Here is a 21,993-nt window from a genome sequence, read left to right on the forward strand (position 1 = left end):
GTAAGCTTTTATAGTGATCTTAACAAAGGCTCTTGGGTGTCCTGTCAGTTTTTGTGGGGTTCTCTTGGGGTGAAGAAAGTAAAGTCTGAGCAGAAAAGCACCATGTCTCGGTACAGAGTCATCTGTTTTAAGATATGGTACGTTTTGACCAAAGAGCAGCATTCAGAAGGTCTGAGAGCTCCTTCCACTATGGCTAAGGCTGTGACCCCTGTGTTGGCACACAGTGTGCCTGTCCTAGATGTATGCCAAGCTGTGACATTAGTGTTGTTGCACACATTCAATTTACACTGCTGGCTTGACATCATGGCCTGGCAGGAAGTACATTATACCCACTCAGTCCTTAAAGACATTTTTGTGTGAGTCTATTCCACAGAGAAGAAAGGTCCCAAGATCCAAATCTGCACACACATACTAACAATTGTTAATGCTCTATTGACAGCACACAGGGGTGGCACTTGTGTGCAGCTCTGGTCTGTCACTTCTGGGGCATAACAAAGTCTAAGCAGAGCCACACATTGCCACATGGAGGTGTGGAGGAGCACTGCTATGAAAAGTTGCCGGACCCAATCTGGCACATGGGGAATTTTCTAAAGGTGAATATTCTGCAGTTAAAGTATCCACCAGAAAGAAGGTAACTAACTTATTCGGTGGTGTAACATGGAAGGTTCAGTACTTAACAAGGTCAACTAAAAGGTAAAGAATATGATAATTTATATAGTCTGTAATGTTTAGCAGATTGCCTTTAGACAGAAATAATACTATTACCCCAGTATTAGGTTGTGCTATTGAGCAAATATAATTTAAGGTTTTATTTGTGTAGATGGGCTTGAGGCATAATGTTTAATCTGGTAATCTGTCAGAGAAGCTGGCAACACTGTAGAAGTAGAAATTAAAACTTCTGTTTGATATCAGACAGTTTAAGATAAAAAGAACATGTAGGGAGGAGCCCATTGAGTCCCACAGTTTATCCAACACAATTCCATTTTGTAATAACTCAAGAATACTCTGCATGTAACTGGACAAATTATTTTATGTAGTGGACAGTTTTTACTATCTTCCTGCTATTCAAAATGACAGTAAATTGTGAAGTAAGTGTGAATGAGGTACACTAATGACAAGATTCTCTACATCTTGTGCTGTCAGTACTTAAGCCCAGTTAAACAATAGTCATTTCTAGACTATGGTGAATAAAGGGAAACCCTGCAAATCAAACTGAGAAAGGATTACATTTTTATTTTGCAACATGAGTAGCCTGCATATTCACACAACTTGCCATGTTTCTGGACTATTTGCTATAATAACAAACACATATGTGGTCTGAATGAGGGAAATAATGCATCAAGAGTTCGCATGCATGGTGATAATGCTTCTTCTTTGAAACCTGTGTGCAAATTAGGAGTCCTTCTACTGAGAAGAAAACTTCCAATGTGAGGGCCTATAAAGAGAGCACATAATAAGAAAAGATATATTACTGCATACTGTTGGCCCGTACATTTTTGATATGCAGGATTTTGTCTGATTTCTTTTTGTTTTAGTACACAACTTAATTAGTAAATGATATTCCTGAATAACAAGTCTGCTTTCATTTATTTGACTTTAGGATCATTCAAACAATGAACGCGAGGTGATGCAAGAATCAAAGCGCCGTAAAGAAGAAAATGGGACAAGTATGTCTTTTAAGCATTTTTATAGCTTATAGCTTTCAGCCCAATGGAACATTAGTTTCACTCTTTGTTCACTTGATTGTATAGGTGGCTTTTCGAAACACAGTAAAAGTGAAAGTCCGTCTGGTTCACCTCATTCAAGTGAAAAGGAGAAAGAAAAGAGTAAATCAAAATCGTCAAGTAAAGAAAAAGGTGATTCCATCAAGCTTGAGAAGATGGAAAAAAGTTCCTCCGGCAGTAAGAAGGTGCAGTATATTTTTCTGGGTCTGCTGAGATTTTAGGCAACATAGTAATACCATGACCTAGTAATTTTATGAGTAACAGTCTTGCTACTATTTATCACTTTGAAACACTGTAAAATAAATTAAAATGCACTTGTCTGCCATAAGGTTGTGTATATATGCTTTTAATATATTGGTGTGGCAAAAGCGCAGGCACTTATGAGATGTATTTATTCACGCAGGAATCAAGACACGACAAAGAGAAATCTGAAAAGAAGGAAAAGCGTGACAGTGCAGGAGGAAAGGAAGAGAAGAAGCAATATCCTTTTTAAAAAACTGATATTTGATGTGATAACAGTAAAAAACAATCCATGTATGTCATGTTCCATGTTTGTGTAGTCATGCTTTTCCAATGTCCTTAAATTGTAGATGTTTTAAGTGGGTAAATGGTTTTACAATCCACTAGCAAAGCAGGCATGTCAGTGTGAATTAGTCCCTATTATCAAATAGATTGTAGGATGGACTGAATTGTTAGCTGCTTTAATGTGATCTCAATTTAAAACATCCTTTTTTGATTGCAAAGCAATGTTCTGCGCGTACATGATATTTCCCAACAACGATTTCAAGTTCACTCAATATGGAGCAGTTATGGCTGACATTTGCTTCTGACCGCAGTATTCTCTGTTCTTGCCCCAACCCTTTGCCTTACTAGCCTTACAACTCTGTGTTGTTCAGACTGTATTTTTATAACACACTTTCTGCCTTTAGTTTGGCAAAGTATGGTACAGTTTCACTCTGAATATTGTAGATTTTGACAGATCAAACTGTAGTTAATTTTATGAGCTCACATCAGTAGGGTATCTGTTTTTCGTTTGTTATTTCCACTTGGTGTGTTTCCTTAACTGACTAATGTGTTAATTGTCTCTATTGATTGGCTAGTGTATATTGTATGCAATGGGGCCTGTTATGAGCACAGTGTTATTCTACTAAATGACATATTTGAGCTGATTTGATGTGTATAGGGTGATCTGGAGTACGATTTGTATGTGTTTCTAATTGATTACTATGATCTTATTAATATCGATTGTAGGAAGCTGGCTTTCTATATGGTGTACTAAAAAGAAGTACACCGTGCAGAGAGTCCAGTGGATCCCCAGTTGGTTTTCAGAGGCAAAAGTAGATAGGACTGATGTTCTTTTTACGTGGTAGTGTGGGTGAGCAGTTAGGCTGAACATAGGGGAGTGCTAAACATTTGTTGTACTCACAGAGGCAATAAATGAGAGACACACTCCAAGAATAAATCAGAGACCAACTTAGAAAAATAATACTTTTGTTTGTTTCAAACCCCATAACTTCGTAATCAAGTAAGTAGGTTTTCAAGCATAATTACTTTTCAGATTAATAAAATCACCATTTAGTGCAGTTCTCAGAGTTCCTCAATTTTATAAAATGGAGGAAAACAATGTTTAGCAAACACAGGGTTAACAATGACTTACAAGGCCAAACTCAGAGGGTTAAGGTAATTTCTGGGCACTGATCTGAACCACACCAGAAGGTCACTCTGGGCAGCCTGGTGTAGGGGGTGCAATAAGGCATCTGGTGCCCAATGGTTTCTTATGTGAGTTGGTCCTCGTGAAGACAGGCTGAAGTCTCTGGCTAGGTAGGCAGTCGGGGACAACTAACAGGTAGGTTGTAGACTTGGGATGCTTGGGCCGTAGGTGCACCTTTGGTTCTTTTTCTCCACAGCCCAAGGGCACCAGATGCAGAGGTGTCCTTGGGCATCAAGTTTTTCTTTTTGTGAGCACTTGTGCTCCGGTGGTTCTGTGTGTTGTGGCTTGCGGCATTGTCGGGAAGTCCAGCAGAGGGGACCCAGGGTGCACTCGAGCTGAGGGGAGCCGGGGGACGTGGTTGGCACCAGTGACCCACCTCAGTTGGGTTCAGGGTTGATGGGTGTAGTGTTTACTGGAGGTGTTGGGTTTTCTCTCACCACAAGGCTGTGGGAGAGATGGTCTGCGTGCAGGAGCTGCAGGTGACTTGGTGGAGTCCAAGATGGGTGACACCACAGTGGACTGGGACTCAGGACAGCTGGGGAACCTTGCTGGCATTGTGGATTGGCTTCACATCAGGTTGTGGATGTCGGGTAAATAGGTCCCTTTGGGTGTTGGTTCTTTGCTGTTCCAGAGGCTGCAGAGTCTTTTCTGGAGACTTAGTAGCAAAGCAGAGCTGCAGCATGCAGGAGACTTTAGTCTTTATGGAAGGCAGGCAGTTGTCCTGGGTTTCTTGGTTGCTCAGCTACAGGATGAGTTATCTTTTTGGGCAGAGTCCGGCGAAGGTCACGGGCAGGCCAGTGGGGATGGTTCCAAGTCAGCTGCTACTTCTTTTGCCCTTCTGCAGGTGCAACTCTTCTTTGTCCTTTGCTTCTTAGGTCATCAGGATCTGAGTTCTAGGGTTAGGGGTGCCACCGAAATGTTCAATTTAGGGTTGTTACAGGGAGTGCCAGGTCATAGCCAATGGGCTGACCACCTTTATGGTGACTACACCCTTCCTATGACCACTTGTGCTGGGAAGTGGACATAACCCTAACCATAGTTGCCTAATTCCTTCCAAACAAGATGGAGGAACTTAAAAAGTAGTGTCCACTTCAGCTTGTCTACTTGAGGGGTGGGACTGACATGAAGTGGACACACCTCCTAATGTGACTAATTTTCCTGCCTGTTCTTCTGCCAGAAGTGGGGCCAGGACAGGGGAGTCAGTCACTTTCACCATCCTGAAAGACCTAGGTTGCATTACAAAGGCAGCTAGGCATTTGAAGCTCCCCGTCCTGGAATGTCTACCCTGCCTGAGTGAGGGGCTAACACCCCGATCAGTGGAGGCTTCTGTCTCTGGCCCTCAAGAGCACTGGCTCTACCATTGGGGGAGCTAGATATGTTTATAGGGTGTCTGAACTGGTCCGGACCAGTCAGTCAATACACTTGTAGGTTTTTAGGAGGCACCTCTCAGGCGCCCTCTGGATGCTGTAAATAATAAATAACCTCACTTGCATCAGTGGGGGTTTATTAATCTGAGATGTTTTATACCACAGATCCCTAAGTTCAGAGAAGCCATCATGCAGCTGGGGAACTCGTAATGACCAGTGTTTAGCACATGCATTTAAAATGGCTTCCCTGGTCACTTACTATGTCCGAGAATCGACAGTCATAGCAGGGGCATTTCTGCTTTTGCAGATATCCCCTCGCGTATAATATAATGCACCCTGTCTTAGGGCTGTCAGGCCTGCTAGAATAGTGACTTAAATATTTTGCATGCAGTATTAGAGGACATGGCACACAGGGTGTGTGCCATGTCGTGTTTTCACTTTTGTCTGCACCAAGACAGGCAGCCAGCAATGGCAGCCTGTCATGTACTTGGTGAGTGGTCCCTTAGGGTGTAAAAAGTTGTGCTGCTCCCCTTAGGGGACACTTGTCAGTACCCCAGGCCCTAGGTACTGTGGGGGTACCATTTACTAGGAACTTATAGTGGATGGTACAGGTTTTGCCACTTGTAAAATAAAAATAAATAAATTAATAAAAAAAAAAAAACTGTGCAGTTTAGGGGGAAAGAAATCTGGCACTGGAGACCTGGGTAGCAGGAACCCAGTGCACTTTCAGTCAAAATTACACCTGAAACCCGGGAGAACGTGGGGGGCGACCATGTCAAAAGAAGCACTTTCCTACACCAATCATATGGCAGACATGTGCAGTGTTGACTACATGTTACACGTTCCATCTAATGTGTAGAATGTGGGCTTTTATCTGGTGGAGAATATTGATGCCATTTTTTTGTGCACTGGAAACTTGTGCTGTGTTCTACATAATGTGTCTTGTGGAAAGTTGAAGATTTGAGGGCACTATGATAGCCATTTAAATAGCATACCCATGCTGTGTTGAAAATTTGTAAATATTCCGTCCAATATGTTCTGTTGGATACTGAGCATTTCCTCAGTATTGCATGCAATTTAGGCCTTATGCCTTGGGTGAAGAGAATACACGTCATATAATTTATCAAAATAACTTTGAAGAAGTTAAGGGAGAAGTATTGGGGCAATGCATGATTTTTGTAGTGGAGCATATCCGGTCAGAACAGCAAGATGGTTTCTCCACTCATGGTTGTTTCCTCAGAGGGTAGGTCCTCTATTATAGTTGTGAAGGGGTCACAGATGCACCAGGAAAGCTATATTCATTAAGAGCAACTATTTGTTATAAAGAGGGATGGTAAGTGCTCCTTACCCTGAATGCTTGCAGGTGATCAAACATTGTCAAAAGATCTTACTAGTACAGTAATTACTGAAGGAATTACTTTTCTTCACAGTAAGATGCTTATTGTTTCACTGTACATCTGGTTTCATTTGCTGTAAATTATTCTACCATCTAATGGTTGAGTCTGGAAATTGTCCCTTCTTCTTAGCTTCCCCAATGTTGGCATCAGTCATGTTTACCACCCGTGACTTCAATTGTAAGCCCCAAATGCCCCCAGTATGTCCTCCATCATAGGTTTGCTGTTTAGTTCTGAAGCAGGATCCAGAGCTTTGGGTTGATAGGCAAAAAGGTGCTAAATGTTAGAAACAGATGAAATATCAATGGTCACTCGAGCAGCATCTGTTGAACAGCAAGTGGTCAGCATCTCAAAGATGAAATGGCAGTGTTGCAGCAGAGAAAAGAGTCAACAAATCTCTAACTATATAGAATGCCTTCTAACGCTGCTTAAAACATAGATGCTCCTCCAGCAACAACGAGTAATAGTAGAAGGAATTTTATGAGGGATATTAACAATCTTTGTTAAAGAAGGGCTTTGTGGGGAAAAAGACACATGGAAGGAGGTGAAAGCTCACTCTCTGGTGGAGGAATTGGATTCATATCTGTCACGACCCCCTCACCTCCAGGTAAATTTCCTTTGTATAAATCAGTGATCAAGTTAGCTGCAGGTTCCTAGAGGTGCAACTAAAGGAAAAAAAACAAGTGGACTCTTGCATCCTCCTGAAAACACTCACCCATCTAAAGAGGAACCATTTCTACCCAGGTTCCTTAGTGTTTTTTAGACTAGGGTTAGGACACATTTAGAGAACCAGCTTGTTTGAAGTTGGCCATCCCAAAGATCTTTAAGCTAAAACCCAGTATTCATTAGAACAAGCACGCCAGCTGACTCCTTAATAGTATCTGCACTTAAGGAGAAGGCTAAAGTTCCTACATCCACAGGACCTCAACGGAGAGAGGGATTGGGTGATCTCAAACACATGCCTAGAATGTTGCAGTCAAAGCCAGCACATAGATATGTAGTGGCACCACTTGAAAGAGACATGGTTGGCTCAGTGTTTTCACGTTTCAGGTCCAAGCAACATTAGCAACAGCAGGAAACAGGAAATCAAGGAGCAAATCCACAGTGGCAACAAGCTCCTCGAGGGAGCTACTCATTATCAGCCAGAGCAAGAGATCTGATCCAATCCACAACGGAGTTTGACTCTTAAAGCAAATTACTCATTCTGGTGACCTCCATTACTTAACAGGCTGGGTAGATTAGGAAGACTCCTCAGAGTGAAAAATAATTTCCGACAAATAGATATTAAATATCAGAAAATATGGATATTGCCAATTGGAGAAAATACCCACCAACATCAAGCCAAAAAAGAGAGCCTGTAAAACAGAAGATATAAAAATGCTATAGCTGAACGTGCAGGTTTACCTTAAAAATAGGCAGGGGGGATAATACAGGGAATGGTACTCCCTCTAATCTCAAAACAGGACACAACAGTAAATAGTCTTTCCCATACCAGGGATCCCAGAGCACTTACAAAAATATATGTGTGTGTGTGTGTATATATATATAATGTGTGTGTTCGATGGCATGTGTAGCTGCAAATACACATGCTGTGCACAAGTCATGCCATCTAGTGTTGGGCTCGGAGTGTTACAAGTTGTTTTTCTTCTAAGAAGTCTTTTCGAGTCACGGGACCGAGTGACTCATCCTTTTCGGCTCCATTGCGCATGGGCATCGACTCCATCTTAGATTGTTTTCTTTCCGCCATCGGTTTCGGACGTGTTTCTCTTCACTCCGGTTGTTCAAGTTGGAAAAATATTACAAACCCTCTAAATTAGTTGGTATTGTTTTCGATCGCGTATCATCCATCATCGACACCTCGGTACCAGCGGATACAGATCTCTACTTGCCCTTCGGGGCACCCGCGCTCAACTTGGGCCTTGTCGGCCCGACCAAAAGTATCGTCTAAGCCTCATGGACCAGACCCCATTTAGATTCTGCCCTCGGTACCACGCCAGGTATCCCTACACGGATCAACATCTGGTTTGTAACCTGTGTTTATCTATGGATCATCGAGAGGATACCTGCAAGCCCTGTAGATCCTTCCGCTCGAAAAAGACTTTAAGAGACCGAAAAGCGCGAAGATTAGAGATGGCGTCCAGAAGCACCGAACACCTCGACGTAGAAGAGGAGATGATCCACATCGCCGTCTCCGTTCGGGGGTCCGATTCCGAACAAGAGTCTGACATCGACCGACCAATAACAGCGGACCAGCACGTTAGTACGCTTGCCCTGACCCAATCCAAGCCCAGATACAAGGCCTCAGGGACACCACTGCCAGAAATCCATGGCTCCACCCGTAAGAAAGCTACTGGTGACCAAGCAACATCTTCGGCACCGAAAAAGGCCATGCCGACAACAAAGCCTTCGGACTCAAGCCGAGGCACAGGCTCCGAAATTATAAGGCACTGACCCATCGAGTCCAAGCCCCGAAAGTCACTTTCGGAGCCGAGGCCAACAATACTCCAGGCCCTTTGGGCCCGAAAAAGCCGGCTTTGGAGCCGAAAAAGCATACATACACTAAGGAGCATGGACTTTCAAAGCAATTAAAAGAAGGCCATAGATTTGCTGAAAAATTTATACAAATGGACAATTTTGATGAGAAACAGGCCAAAATACAAATCCTCAAAGACACGGGCAAAATCCTCACAACACCACCTCTAAGAACAAAGAGGAAACTGGCCTTCCATGGACGTTTGGACACTGACCAGCCAAACGGCTAAAGTGCCAAAACCAAGAGAAAAATATCTGTCTCCTCAGTTTTCACCTCATTCTCCTCAACTGTCTCCCCGCCTGCTACACCCAATGCACAGTCTCCATCACACACTATACAATCACAACAAGATGACACGGATCCATGGGATCTCTATGATGATCCAGTCTCAGATAATAGTCCAGAGTGCTATCCATCAAAACCATCACCCCCTGAGGAAAGCACCTCATATACACAGGTTCTAGCCAGGGCATCGGCATTTCACAACGTGGCCATGCACACACAACCTCTTGAGGATGACTTCTTATTTAACACATTGTCCTCAACTCACACCACATACCAGAGTCTAACCATGCTTCCTGGCATGCTAAAACATGCACAGCAGATCTTCCAGGAACCAGTTAAGGGAAGGGCTATAGCTAAGAGAAGAAATATAAGCCACCACCCTCAGACCCCATTTTTATTACACAACAGCTACCCCCAGATTCTGTAGTGGTCAGCGCAGCAAGAAAAAAGGCTAATTCCCAGTCCTCTGGAGACTCACCCCCTCCAGATAAAAAAAAAAAAGTAAGAAATTCAATGCTGCAGGTAAAAGGGTGGCGTCACAGGCAGCCAATCAATGGCGTATAGCCAATTCGCAGGCCCTAGTGGCCAGATATGACAGGGCTCACTGGGATGAGATGAAGGACATTATTCAACAGAAGAGAGCCCAGCAGGTAGTAGAAGAGGGACAAGCAATCACAAACAACCAAATCAGGTCAGCGTTGGACTCCGCAGATACAGCCGCAAGAACTATTAATACGGCTGTTACCATTAGGCGACATGCATGGCTTAGGTCATCAGGATTTAAACCTGAAATCCAGCAGGCTGTCCTCAACATGCCTTTTAACCAACAACAACTATTCGGCTTACAAGTTGATATAGCCATTGACAAAATGAAAAAAGACGCAGACACTGCGAAAGCTATGGGTGCGCTTTATTCATCCCAATACAGAGGCTCATTTCAAAAGCCTCAATATAGGGGAGGCTTTATACCCCAACCATCCATGCCATCTACCTCACAAGCCAACCCCTCTTACCAGATGCAATACCAGAGAGGGGGGTTTCGGGGATCCTACAGAGGACAGTTCCCCAGATCTAGAGAAAAATACCAATCCTCAAAACAACCCACTCATACCAAACAGTGACTTTACCACCACCTTCCCTCACCACACTTCCCCTGTGGGAGGAAGACTGCAAAGGTTCCACACCCACTGGTTACCCATCACAACAGACAATTGGGTGTTATCCATTATCCAACATGGTTACTGCATAGAGTTCACACAAACTCCTCCAGACATTCCCCCAAAAACGCACAAACTTCCATCTCAACACATTTCAATGTTGCAAACAGAAGTACAGGCACTATTACACAAACAAGCCATAGAACTTGTGCCACATCATCAAAAAGGAACAGGGGTTTACTCCACAATCCCAAAAAAGACAAAAGATTAAGACCAATATTAGATCTCAGGACTCTCAATCTCTACATCCGATCAGAACACTTACACATGGTACCACTACAAGATGTAGTCCCACTGCTACAACAAGAAGATTTTATGGCAACACTGGATCTAAAAGATGGGTATGTTCACATACCCATCCATCCAGCTCACAGAAAATATCTCAGATTTGTAATACAAGGAAAACATTACCAGTTCAAAGTGTTACCTTTCGGGATAACAACAGCTCCCAGAGTATTTACTCCATTTATTCCATTTCTGGTCAACAAACTGCGTCAAAACAAACTCAAACTCATACTTATAGCACCAATGTGGGCACGTCAACCACGGTACACCACATTGCTAGACCTGTCAATAGTACCACACATCAAACTTCCAAACAGACCGGACCTGTTGACACAAAACGAACAACAGATCAGACACCCCAATCCAGCAATGCTCAATCTGGCTCCTGAAATCTTAGAGTTTGGATATCTACATCTTCCACCAGAATGTATGGAAGTGATTAAACAAGTAATAAAACCTACCACCAGGCAGTGTTATGCAAACAAATGGAAAAGATTTGTTTTCTACTGCCAAGCAAAACACATAACACCCTTAGACGCAACCATACAAGACATTGTAGGTTATCTACAAAAAGCAAATTTAGCTTTTTCATTCATTAAGATACATCTCACAGCAGTTTCTGCTTATTTGCAAAATATACAAAACAAATCTCTATTTAGAGTGCCTGTCATCAAAGCTTTCATGGAGGGTCTAAAACGTATCATACCTCCAAGAACGCCACTAGTACCTTAATGGAATCTTAATATTGTACTTATACGACTCATGGGTCCACCCTTAGAAGCCATGCACTCATGTCAGATTCAATTCCTAACTTGGAAAGTAGCATTTCTAGTGGCAATCACTTCATTACGAAGAGTTAGTGAAATACAAGCATTCACTATTGAACAACACTTTCTACAAGTACACAAACATAAGGTAGTACTTCGCACAAACCCTAAATTTCTACCTAAGGTCATCTCACTGTTTCATTTAAATCAAACAGTGGAACTTCCAGTATTCTTCCCACAGCCAGACTGAGTGGCAGAGAGACCACTGCATACATTAGATATTAAAAGAGCTTTAATGTATTACATCGGCAGAACAAAATCATTCAGGAGAAATAAACAGTTGTTTGTCGCATTCCAAAAACCCCATACTGGTAATCCTATATCAAAACAAGGCATAGCCAGATGGATAGTGAAATGTATCCAAACTTGTTACATAAAGGCTAAAAGACAGCTGTTAATAACTCCAAAAGCACATTACACTAGGAAAAAAGGAGCAACAATGGCATTTCTAGGAAATATACCAAAGGCAGAAATCTGTAAAGCAGCCACTTGGTCAACACCTCATACATTTACCAAGCATTACTGTGTAGATGTGTTAGCAACACAACAAGCCACAGTAGGACAGGCTGTACTAAGAACACTATTTCAAACAACTTCAACTCCTACAGGCTGACCACCGCTTAGGGGAGGAGAACTGCTTTGTAGTCTATGCATAGCATGTGTATCTGCAGCTACACATGCCATCGAAGGGAAAATGTCACTTACCCAGTGTACATCGGTTCATGGCATGTTCCGCCGCAGATTCACATGCGCCCTCTCTCCTCCCTGGGAGCCTGTAGCCGTTTAAGTTACATTTAAATTTGTACATATGTATATACATCTCTATTCCATTGCATGGACATCTCTTTCTTTACACTCTATCACTCCTACTTTACCCTCTGCGGGAAAACAATCTAAGATGGAGTCGATGCTCGTGCGCAGTGGAGCCAAAAAGGAGGAGTCACTCGGTCCCGTGACTCGAAAAGACTTCTTCGAAGAAAAGCAACTTGTAACACTCCGAGCCCAACACTAGATGGCAGGACCTGTGCATAGCATGTGAATCTGCAGCGGAACATGCCACGAACAGATGTACGCTGGGTAAGTGACATTTTCCATATATGTGTGTGTGTGTTTGTGTGTGTGTACACTTAAAAATTCAAAGGTTGCAGGGACGTTATAGTTAGGCTCACACTTTAGACATTGAAAACCATAGAAATTATTTCAAGTAACTAGAACTCAAACTCTAAGGTAACTATAACCTGTGCCCCCGCCATGCATAGTTATATGATCAATAATTTTACTGCAGATGTTAAAGTGACATTATTAATGATGTTATCAAAGATATTATGAGTGCTGTAATTTGTGAGGGCGATTGATTTCTCCTTCTGCCCTGGGGAAGGGGCGGGGTCAGTTGCGAGTGTCCACCCTTGCATTTGATTAGTAATTCTGCCCTGGGAAGGTGCTGGTCCCTGAGGCTGTGGGGGGCCAGGTCAACCCCTCCTTAATCCACCCCTCAACCCCCGGCTCCCCCCATTCAAAATGTAATTGTGCCTGGGGCTGTTGACAAAACAACCGCAAGAGCGCACACCTTTGCTTTTTTTTGTGCTTTTTTTTTTTCTTCCCGGCACCCCAACACTGGCGCTAAGGGGTCAGTGTGACTCTATCCTGGCCCCTTTTGTATTTTTTTTGCTCAGGGACTCTGCTGAAGCACTTGCTGAAGTGATGGCAGCCAATCAGATCTCGGCACGATATCGGAAGGGTTCGCAGAGCCTTCCTTTACTTTTTCTTTTTTTTTTTTTTTCAACCATTTTTTTTTTTTGATGGGTCACCCCGAAACTTTCCAGACATCAGCTGACTTGACTGTCAAATTTTTGGGGGGAAAATCATGAAAATTCGTCAAGCAGTGCCAAAGATATAGGAAAGTCAAAAAATGCTTTTTCTATAGAAACTAGGTCCTAACTATAACTACCTAGTGGCATCTGCCACTACGTGATATATATAAAAATAATATATGTGTGTTATAGTTCAATGAACTGTTCGGTTTTATCTCTAAAAATCACTGTGATTCACCAGTTACAGTTAGTCATCTCGAGTAACAGTAACTCATGCCCTAAGGTAACTAACTTGCACCCCCGTCATGCACAGTGATCTTATCAATGATATCAAAGATGATGTCATTAGTGATGTAATTTTTATGGTAATTAGCAGTGCATGGCGAGGTCGCGAGTTATAGTTACTTGAGATAACTCTAACTGGTGAATTTCAATGGATTTTAAAGTTGAAAATTGAACATTTCGGCTAATTATAACGCTACTTTAACCTTGTTGATTTCTAGTGTTTTTTTTTTTCATGTAAAGTAATTAATTACCATACGTTAATCCAACCCCCAACCTGCACGGCCGGGGTTGGCTTTAGGGCCTGTAGCTAACCCCAAGCTGTGCAGGGCGTTAGGTCGTATGAATGGCGTTAGATCGTGTGCAGGGTGTTAGGTTTTGTGCTGGGCATTAGGTTGTGGCTGTGCGGGGTAGACTACGGTCTGGCCTGGGAGACCCCAGGGCTTTTTTTGAGGATTGGGGCTGCGTGGCTCCGCTGCTCAAACATATTTTGGCCCTGGAATCACTACTCCAGCACACATCCCCCAGGGTCCCTAATTAAAATTAAGGGAAGGGGGTTCATGCAACCATCCCTCTGCAAATTTCAGCCCAGGGCCCACATCCCCCAGGGCCAGACTTTTTTTTTGGAGGAGGGGGCACATGGCCCCCTACACCGCTCCCCCAACACCCCCCCCCCCACCTCCCCACACCCTCTACTCTTCCCCAATCCCTGGGCTGCTTTTACCCCTGTAGACCCCATTACCATTGGGCCTGCCAACATATTTGAGGGGGTTGGGGGGACTCAGGCCCCTCCAAATAAGGTACTTGGTGTTTGCTCCCACTTGGTGGGAGATTTGAATTTGCTTCAGCCAAGTGAGAGCCAACACAGGTGTCAGGCAGGAAAACTGCTATGTCCCGAGAGTGGTCTACCTGGGACATATGAGTTGACCCTGAGGGATGGGGTCCCCAGGGCCATTAATGGATCAGGGAGGGAGGGGGCCACATCACCGCTCTCCACATTTAGCCACACCCTGGCCAATGGGGTCCCCAGGGCTAAAAAAAAAAAAAAAAAAAGGCTCTGGAGGCGGGCAGCAGCTTGTCCCCTCCCCTTCTACAACACATCCTGCATATGTGGTTCCTGGGATGTTAATAAACTGGGGAGGGGGCTGCATACCCACACCCCTTCCCCATTTGGCCGGGACCTTACGTAATACTTCTGGTGGATGTATTTCAGAATCCTTTTTGGGCCAAATTGGCATTGAAGTTAATCATGAAATACAAACATTTTTATTTCCGCTAAACTTAAGCCATTCAAGTTGATAGGGCTTCTAACCTGCATTATTGATTTTGATCATACTTGTGGTAATAAGTTTCAGAAAGACTTGAAGGAAGTGCTCCCCATGTGTTTGGGAGATATACTGTCACTTGGTGCCAGTCTTAAAGTGAGTTGTCCTGCAAAGTAAATCTCTATTCTTAGTAGAAGAGGATGTTTTACATCCAAACTTAGTCACTCAGTTTTTATCCTTGGCATTTGAGCTGAAAAGCTTGATTTGTGTTGCTTGTCTTGTGCTATTCTCGCAGCAAGGCCACCCTTCTACCAAGTGTATTTATGTGAATTGTTGGGTTCATATTGCCTTCCTTATCCACTTTTATGCATTTACCATCACTTTCTGATTAAATCGCAGTCAGTAGGCAGAATTCCGAAAACCTCCCTGCACAGACCCCCCACCCTGACTTGTCAGTAATTCTAAGCAAGGTGATCCAATATGACCCTACCAAACTATCATAAGGATTTATTATTAGAAAGTAAAAGTATTTGTAAAACAAACAATATTTGAATCTCAACACTAGTAAATAAAATACTTCCTACTGATTGCTTTTATGTTTGCCATCACAAGCTACCATGATTGTTTTGATGTTTTCCATCACACGCTATCTGTGTACAACTCCAGAAAGATAGACAGCATGGAGATGTCCTACTGTTGATCTACAGTGTTATAGGCTTCTGTAGGCCACTGGTATCCACTTGGAATCCTAAGAACAAGTAGGCCAAAAATGTTTGGTTACCATTTTCATGATTAAACGCAATTGTTCTCTTTCATAACTCCATTCCAGAAAGGTCTGAATGAACAGAAGTACATTTGTTGCTTTCAAAGGGTCGTATTTGTGTCTTTTGAAATTCATATAAAATGGTGGCCTTAGTGACTGATGGTATAATACAGGGATTTTCGGTAATAGGCTTCTTCATTTTTTCCTTAACATTTATTTACCCATAAATCCTCAGATAAGCACAGATAATGAGTCTGACAATCAAGGTAAGACTTTTCAGAAAATAGTCACACAATCATCCTTTTATGAAAAAGTGCTGTTCTGCTGAAGGAAAGAATACACAATAAAAGGTGTATATTTGTTTTGTGTTCTGGAGAGCTTTATAGTATCCTTATTGAATTTAAAGAGAATACAATGAGACTAAATCTCTCTATCTGATAGAGACTTCTTGCTGCTGATTCCTTCTCCCCAGGCATCACACTGGATCCGGAAGATTTTCGTGCGCTTTACCTCTGCATACAGGTAGGTGGTTGTTGATAGGCTCCGCGTCGATCATTGGTGTTGTCCGTCACTTATGACGCCACGGGTCCTATATAGGCGCTACCCAGGCACGCTGACATTAGTTCTTTTCTGTCACCAGAAGAGAGCTACCCCTCAATCAATTTTTTACTGTTTTTAGTTTTTACTTTTTTATCAAGTATTTTTTGGGTTTTTGTGACTAATCCATACCTCGGGTGTCATTGATGTCTGGAGTGCAACCACAACTCAAAGTTGTGCTCAGAGTGCTGAGCTATGAATCCAAAGGCTTTGAAGGAGCATTCCCTGAAGCTGATGGCAGCCCGGATCTCGACTCCGCTCAACTCGAGTTCCTGGTCGAGAGGAAGGTCCCAGGACCGGTCGCAGAGTCCAGAGTTATCGTCATCCCACTCCAAATCCTTAGGTCAACCGGGTAGCTTGAAGCACAAGAAAAAATCCAAGAAGTCGACGCACTCTTCAGCTTCACCTTGTCCGACGAGACAAGGGAGCATCGAAGCTCTCACCCTCTTTCTGCTGAACCTATGCCTGCAACACCGCACTTCCCTGAATTTCCGGGAGTGACTCCTGTCCAACTCTGAGTTCTGCGAGGCCATGCACATAATTTTTGAGCAGCTCGACCCCACTGGGAGCGCCTTCGGGCCTTGCGGAATCAGAGGGGGGGCCCTTTCTGTTTCATACTTGAGACTTTGGCCTTGGTGCTATCAAGGATCCAGTCCTGGATCCAGATTGGCACCAGTTGTGCCACCTCGACCTTCTCAGACGTTCCTGGTGCCGTTTTGCGCCCATGTGCGGCGTCATCTCATTATAATCGCAGACTCTGTCACTGAGCCAGATGAGCATTGTCCGATGCCGGTAGGAGCTTTGCCTCCTTGTTCAGATTCAGAGCCCTTTACTTGTGTGCTACGCTTCGGGGATGAATGGGAGGGGTGACCGATTCCAGTCTGCTAGCAGATAAGTACCTGCGTCCTCTGGGAGCAGACCAGGGGGGGGGGGGGGGGTTTGTAGAGCACTGGGAGTTGGTGGGGTGTCACAAGCAGGCACACAAAATACACCCTCAGTAGCACAGGGGCAGTCAGGTGCAGTGTGCATAATAGGTGTTGGGCTTTAGATAGAAATCAATGGAGAGATCCAGGCGTTAACTCTGGTGATGCAGGGGGGCTTCTCGGGCCAGCCACCGACTGGGCAACAGTGAGGGCTGCACCCTGGTCACTCCTGCACCGATAGTTGGTTTCTCTCTGGCCTGGGGGCTTCGGTGCAGTGCTTCTTCCAGGCGTCAGTTTTTTTTTTGTCACCAAGCATTTGCAGTCAGGGGGAGCCTCTGGATTCTCTCTGCAGGTGTCACTGTGGTGGTGCAGGGAGGTCGTCTCAGGGTGTCCACATCGTTGAAGTTGCCTGGGGTTCCTCTCTGCAGTGTTGGTGCTTCTGGACACGAGCCAGGGGCGTTGGGTGCAGAGTGTTGAGGAAACATGCTTCCGGAGTGAGGCTGGAGTCCCTCTAATGTTGGTTTCTGCTTTGTTGCTTGGACAGAGCTGCTGTCCACTGGAGTTTCTTGGTCCTTTGGGTTGCAGGGCAGTCCTCTGAGTCGGCAGAGGTCGCTGGTCCCGCTGGATGCGTCACTGTTGCAGGTTCTTTGAGTCTGGAGACAGGCCAGTAGGGCTGTGCCAAGTCCGTTGTTGTCGTCTCCGTCGTCTCTGCGGGGCTTCCAGGTCAGCAGTCCTTCTTGTTTCAGGTCATCAGAAATTTGTTTTCCTGGGTTCAGGGTCGCCCCTAAATACTCAGTTTAGGAGTGTGTTTAGGGCTGGAAGGCAGTAGCCAATGGCTACTGTCCCGGAGTGTGGCTACACCCTCCTTGTGCCTCATCCCTGTGGGGAGAGGGGCACATCCCTAATCCTATTGGGGGAAATCCTCCAAAGCAAGATGGAGGATTTTCTAAAGCAGGGGTCATCTCAGCTCAGGACACCTTAGGGGCTGTCCTGGATGGAGGGTGACTCCTCCTTGTTTGTCTCAATAGCTCCTCTGGATTTGCTGCCAAAAGTGGGGGCTGTGTCTGGGGGGGGGGGGGTATCTCCACTAGCTGGAGTGACCTGGGGCATTGTAACACCAGGCTTGAGCCTTTTGAGGCTCAACACCAGGTGTTAGAATCCCTGCGGGGGGAGGTGTGAAGCACCTCCACCCAGCACAGGCTTTGTTCCTTTTCACAGAGTGCACAAAGGCACTCACCCCATGTGACCAGAAACCCGTCTGCATGTGGTAGGATGGCAGAAACTGGTCAGTCTGGCACTAGTAGTTGGGCTGGTATGGAGGGGGCATCTCTAAGATGCCCTCTGTGTGCATTTCTCAATACATCCCACACTGGCATCAGTATGGATTTATTGTACTGAGAAGTTTGATACCAAACTTCCCAGTATTCAGTGTAGCCATTAAGGAACTGTGGAGTTTGTGTTTGACAAACTCGCAAACCATATACTCTTTATGGCTACCCTGCACTTACAATGTCTAAGAATTGGCTTAGATGCTGCTGGGGCATAGTGCTCATTCAGCTATGCCCTTACTTGTGGTATAGTGCACCCTCCCTTAGGGCTGTAAGGCCTGCTACAGGGGTGACTTACCTATGCCACAGGCAGTGGGTTGTGGGCATGGCACCCTCAAGGGAGTGCCATGTCGACTTAGTCATTTTCTCCCCACAAGCCACACAAGCTGTGAGGCAGTGTGCATGTGCTGAGTGAGGGTCCCCCAAGGTGGCATAATACATGCTGCAGCCCTTAGAGACCTTCCCTGGTACCAGGGCTACCATTTACAAGGGACTTATCTGTGTGCCAAGGCTATGCCAATTGTGGTACCAATGGTACATTTTTAAGTGAAAGAACACTGGTGCTGGGGCCTGGTTAGCAGAATTCCAGCACACTTTACTCAAGTCAGCATCAATATCAGGCAAAAAGTGTGGGGGTAACTGCAACAAGGAGCCATTTTCCTATACAAGCCCCCCATCCCACCCCAGGCGACTCCGCCAAAGCTGGGGGAGTTTTCCTAGACTGTCAGGCGAGGAAGAGTAGGGAAAACAGGCTGATTTGTTGCAGGGCCTACTCTTCCTTACACATCCTCCTGTTGAGGTCATTCCCTCTGGGGAACGGACCTACTTCCACAGTGATAGGACCTAGTCTGAATTGCTTCTTGATTGTGTTTTTAGTGTCTTCATCCATTCTCTCTATTTTGGGGTTAGAGGTATCCACCTCTGCTAATCTCTTAGCCAGGGTCACCCCTGGCTTACCCACAGAGGTTACCCATAGCTGGAGTAACCCAAAGATGAAGGTCAGGGGGCCTAACTTACTATTTGGCATGGGGTCAGACCACCATGCCCAAGACAGTTCAGCCATAAAGGATAACACCCAGCAGAGGCTTGTAGTAAACACCCTCCTTCCACCCTTTCTTCAGTTAGTTGAGGAGCTGCCCACTCATGCTTAACAGTTGCCTGACTAGTCCGGACTTCTTGTGGGTCAGGTTGGACTGCACCAGTGCCACTTTTGGAGTTCTCCCCTACTGGAGCAGAACCTCCTTGGCTGGCCGGAACCTTGGCTAAAGGTTGTCCACCTTTCCTGAACTATTTTATTTTATTTTTCTTCTGGGGCCTACTTCCAGTTACTGCAGGGGTAGTACCTCCAGAATCCTTGGGAGAGGACTGGCACTGGACCAGTTCCTCTCTTGGGCTCTGACAAACCTCAGGGTGGTCATTTCCGAGGAGACAAACAAGGGGGAGGTCTGCACGGACTACCACCCTTCTCCAGCTAAACGTCCCACCCACTTCTAGGGGCACTAAAGCCACAGGCCTACTAGTGACCTTGTCTGGACTAACCCTTACTCTGGCAGTCTCATCCTGGGATGTACTGGTTTGAGAGCACCAGCCTGTCATGCACAATAGTGTGACTGGCACAAGTGTCTCTCAGGGCAGTGGCTGGGATTTCATTAACCAGTAGGTAGTGGAAGTGTCTACTTCCCTCTGGAATCTCCAACTTACCTGTTGGGCCCTTTCTCCAGTTGAAGGCTATGAGGACCTCCTCATCTGAGAAGTCATCCCCAATGGCTACACTGGTCACCCCTGGGATTTTGCTAGGGCGTTTGTTTTTGGGACAAGAAGTGTCCTTGGTGTGGTGCCCTGTCTATCTACAGTTGTGGCTCCATGCCTTAGTGGCGTCCCAGTTCTTACCCTGGTACCCACCTTAGTTTTGGGTTGTGCCTTGGAGCCCACCCACCTGGATTGGTTTTTGGTGGCCTACAGAGGACTCTTTTTCTCTATTTCTCCTTGGAAGCTTTGTAACCCCTTTCTTTTGGTCACCCCAGTGGAAGTTTTGGTTACCCTAGTCTTGACCCAGTGGTCTGCCTTCTTTCCCAATTCTTGGGGAGAAATTGGACCTAGGTCTACCAGATATTGATGCAACTTTTCATTGAAGCAGTTACTTAAAATGTGTTCTTTCATAAACAAATTATAAAGCCTGTCAGTCATGCACTTAATTTCCAGTTACCCAATAATCCAGTGTTTTCACTGAGTAGTCTACAAAATCAACCCAGGTCTGGCTCGAGGTTTTGTAAGCCCCCCTGAACCTAATTCAATACTCCTCAGTTGAGAATCCAAAGCCCTCAATCAGGGTAGCTTTCATGAAGTCATAGGATTCTGCATCTTTGCCAGAGAGTGTGAGGAGTCTATCCCTACACGTTTCAGTGAACATTTCCCAAAGGAGAGCTTCCCAGTGAGATCTTCTGGCTTTTCTGGTTGCACAAGCCCTCTCAAAAGCTTTGAACCATTTGGCGATGTCATCATCTTTTTCATATTTTGTTACAATCCCTTTGGGAATTTTTAGGATTTGGGAGCTTCCGGAGATCCTTAGAGCTCATTCCACCAGAGCTAGGTCCTCAACTGCAGCCTTAGCCACCAGTTTCCTCCCCCTCTCAAAGGGAAGGTAGGACAGGTGTTCATGGCCAAAACCACCGCTGTGTGGCAGTACGTTAGCAGGGTAGGGACATGGACCCTTTTGGCAAGAGGCTCTCCGTCTCTGGACGTGGCTGAAAAAGGACTTTTTCCTGGTGGTTTAACATCTGGCGGGCTCTCTGAACGCCAGAGCAGACAAACTCAGTGGGCAATGCTTAGTCAATTAGGTCTCCATCTATAGGTGGAACAAGGTCTCTTTCAGCAGTGGGGAGAGTCTTGGTTAGATCTGTGCACCTCTGCAGAGAATGCGCAATATCAGCAGTATTGTGCATGGAGTTTCCAAGGCAGCAACCGCTCAGACACACTTTTCGTCTCTACCACTTCTGCCCAGAGTTCTCAAGAATGCCTGGGCCCAAGTAATCCTTGTGTCTCCAGACTAGATATGGAGAATCTGGTTTCCCACACTATTGAGCCTGTCCATCAATCCTTCAATCAGACTGCTCCTTCTGGAGGATCTTCTGTAGCAGCAGCAGGGGAGGGTTCTCCACCCGAACCTGTCCAGTCTACTCTTCCTTGCGTGGAAATTGAGTGGCGACAGTTGACAGCTTTTGGCCTTCTGCCGGAAGTCTGTAATGTAATCTTGGCGGCCAGGCACCCCTCCGCCAAAATGGTATATGCCTGTCCTTGGAAGAAATTTGTGGCATGGTGCACAGGCAAATCTGTTGATCCCATTTTAGCCCCTGTTTTGGCGGTTTTGTTGTTTATTCTTTCTCTGGCCCAGCAGGGTTCTGCTATGGGCACTCTCAAAGTTTGTCTGTCTGCATTTCTGCTTTTTGTGGTTGCCTGATCAACCTTCTTTGTTTAAGTCTCCAGCTGTAAGTAGTTTCCTTACTCATATGTTTCCTTCATCCCCGTTCATTATTCCCTAGTGGGACTTTTCTTTTTGAGCCTCTGCACAATTGTCCTCTCAAGCTTCTCACTTTAAAAACAGTCTTCCTTGTGGCCATTCTATCTGCAGGCAGGGTGAGTGAGCGGCAGGCATTGTCATCTGAGCTACCCTGCCTTTCCATC

The 21,993-nt window shown here is 45.1% G+C and overlaps 1 protein-coding gene across 2 annotated transcripts in view; it reads left to right on the forward strand.

Moving 5' to 3' along the window:
* THOC2 (THO complex subunit 2) overlaps window positions 1–21,993 on the forward strand; it is a 900,323-nt gene that overhangs the window by 870,883 nt on the left and 7,447 nt on the right. For both annotated transcript variants that reach the window (XM_069211944.1, XM_069211952.1), the window contains exons 35-38: window positions 1,601–1,667; window positions 1,752–1,909; window positions 2,128–2,204; window positions 15,686–15,730. In XM_069211944.1, the coding sequence (XP_069068045.1) occupies window positions 1,601–1,667; window positions 1,752–1,909; window positions 2,128–2,204; window positions 15,686–15,713 (330 nt within the window). In that variant the 3' untranslated portion in view covers window positions 15,714–15,730. The remainder of the gene's footprint in view (window positions 1–1,600; window positions 1,668–1,751; window positions 1,910–2,127; window positions 2,205–15,685; window positions 15,731–21,993) is intronic.

The sequence above is a fragment of the Pleurodeles waltl genome, chromosome 2_1 (genome assembly GCF_031143425.1).
Source record: "Pleurodeles waltl isolate 20211129_DDA chromosome 2_1, aPleWal1.hap1.20221129, whole genome shotgun sequence".
NCBI classification, from domain to species: Eukaryota; Metazoa; Chordata; class Amphibia; order Caudata; family Salamandridae; genus Pleurodeles; species Pleurodeles waltl.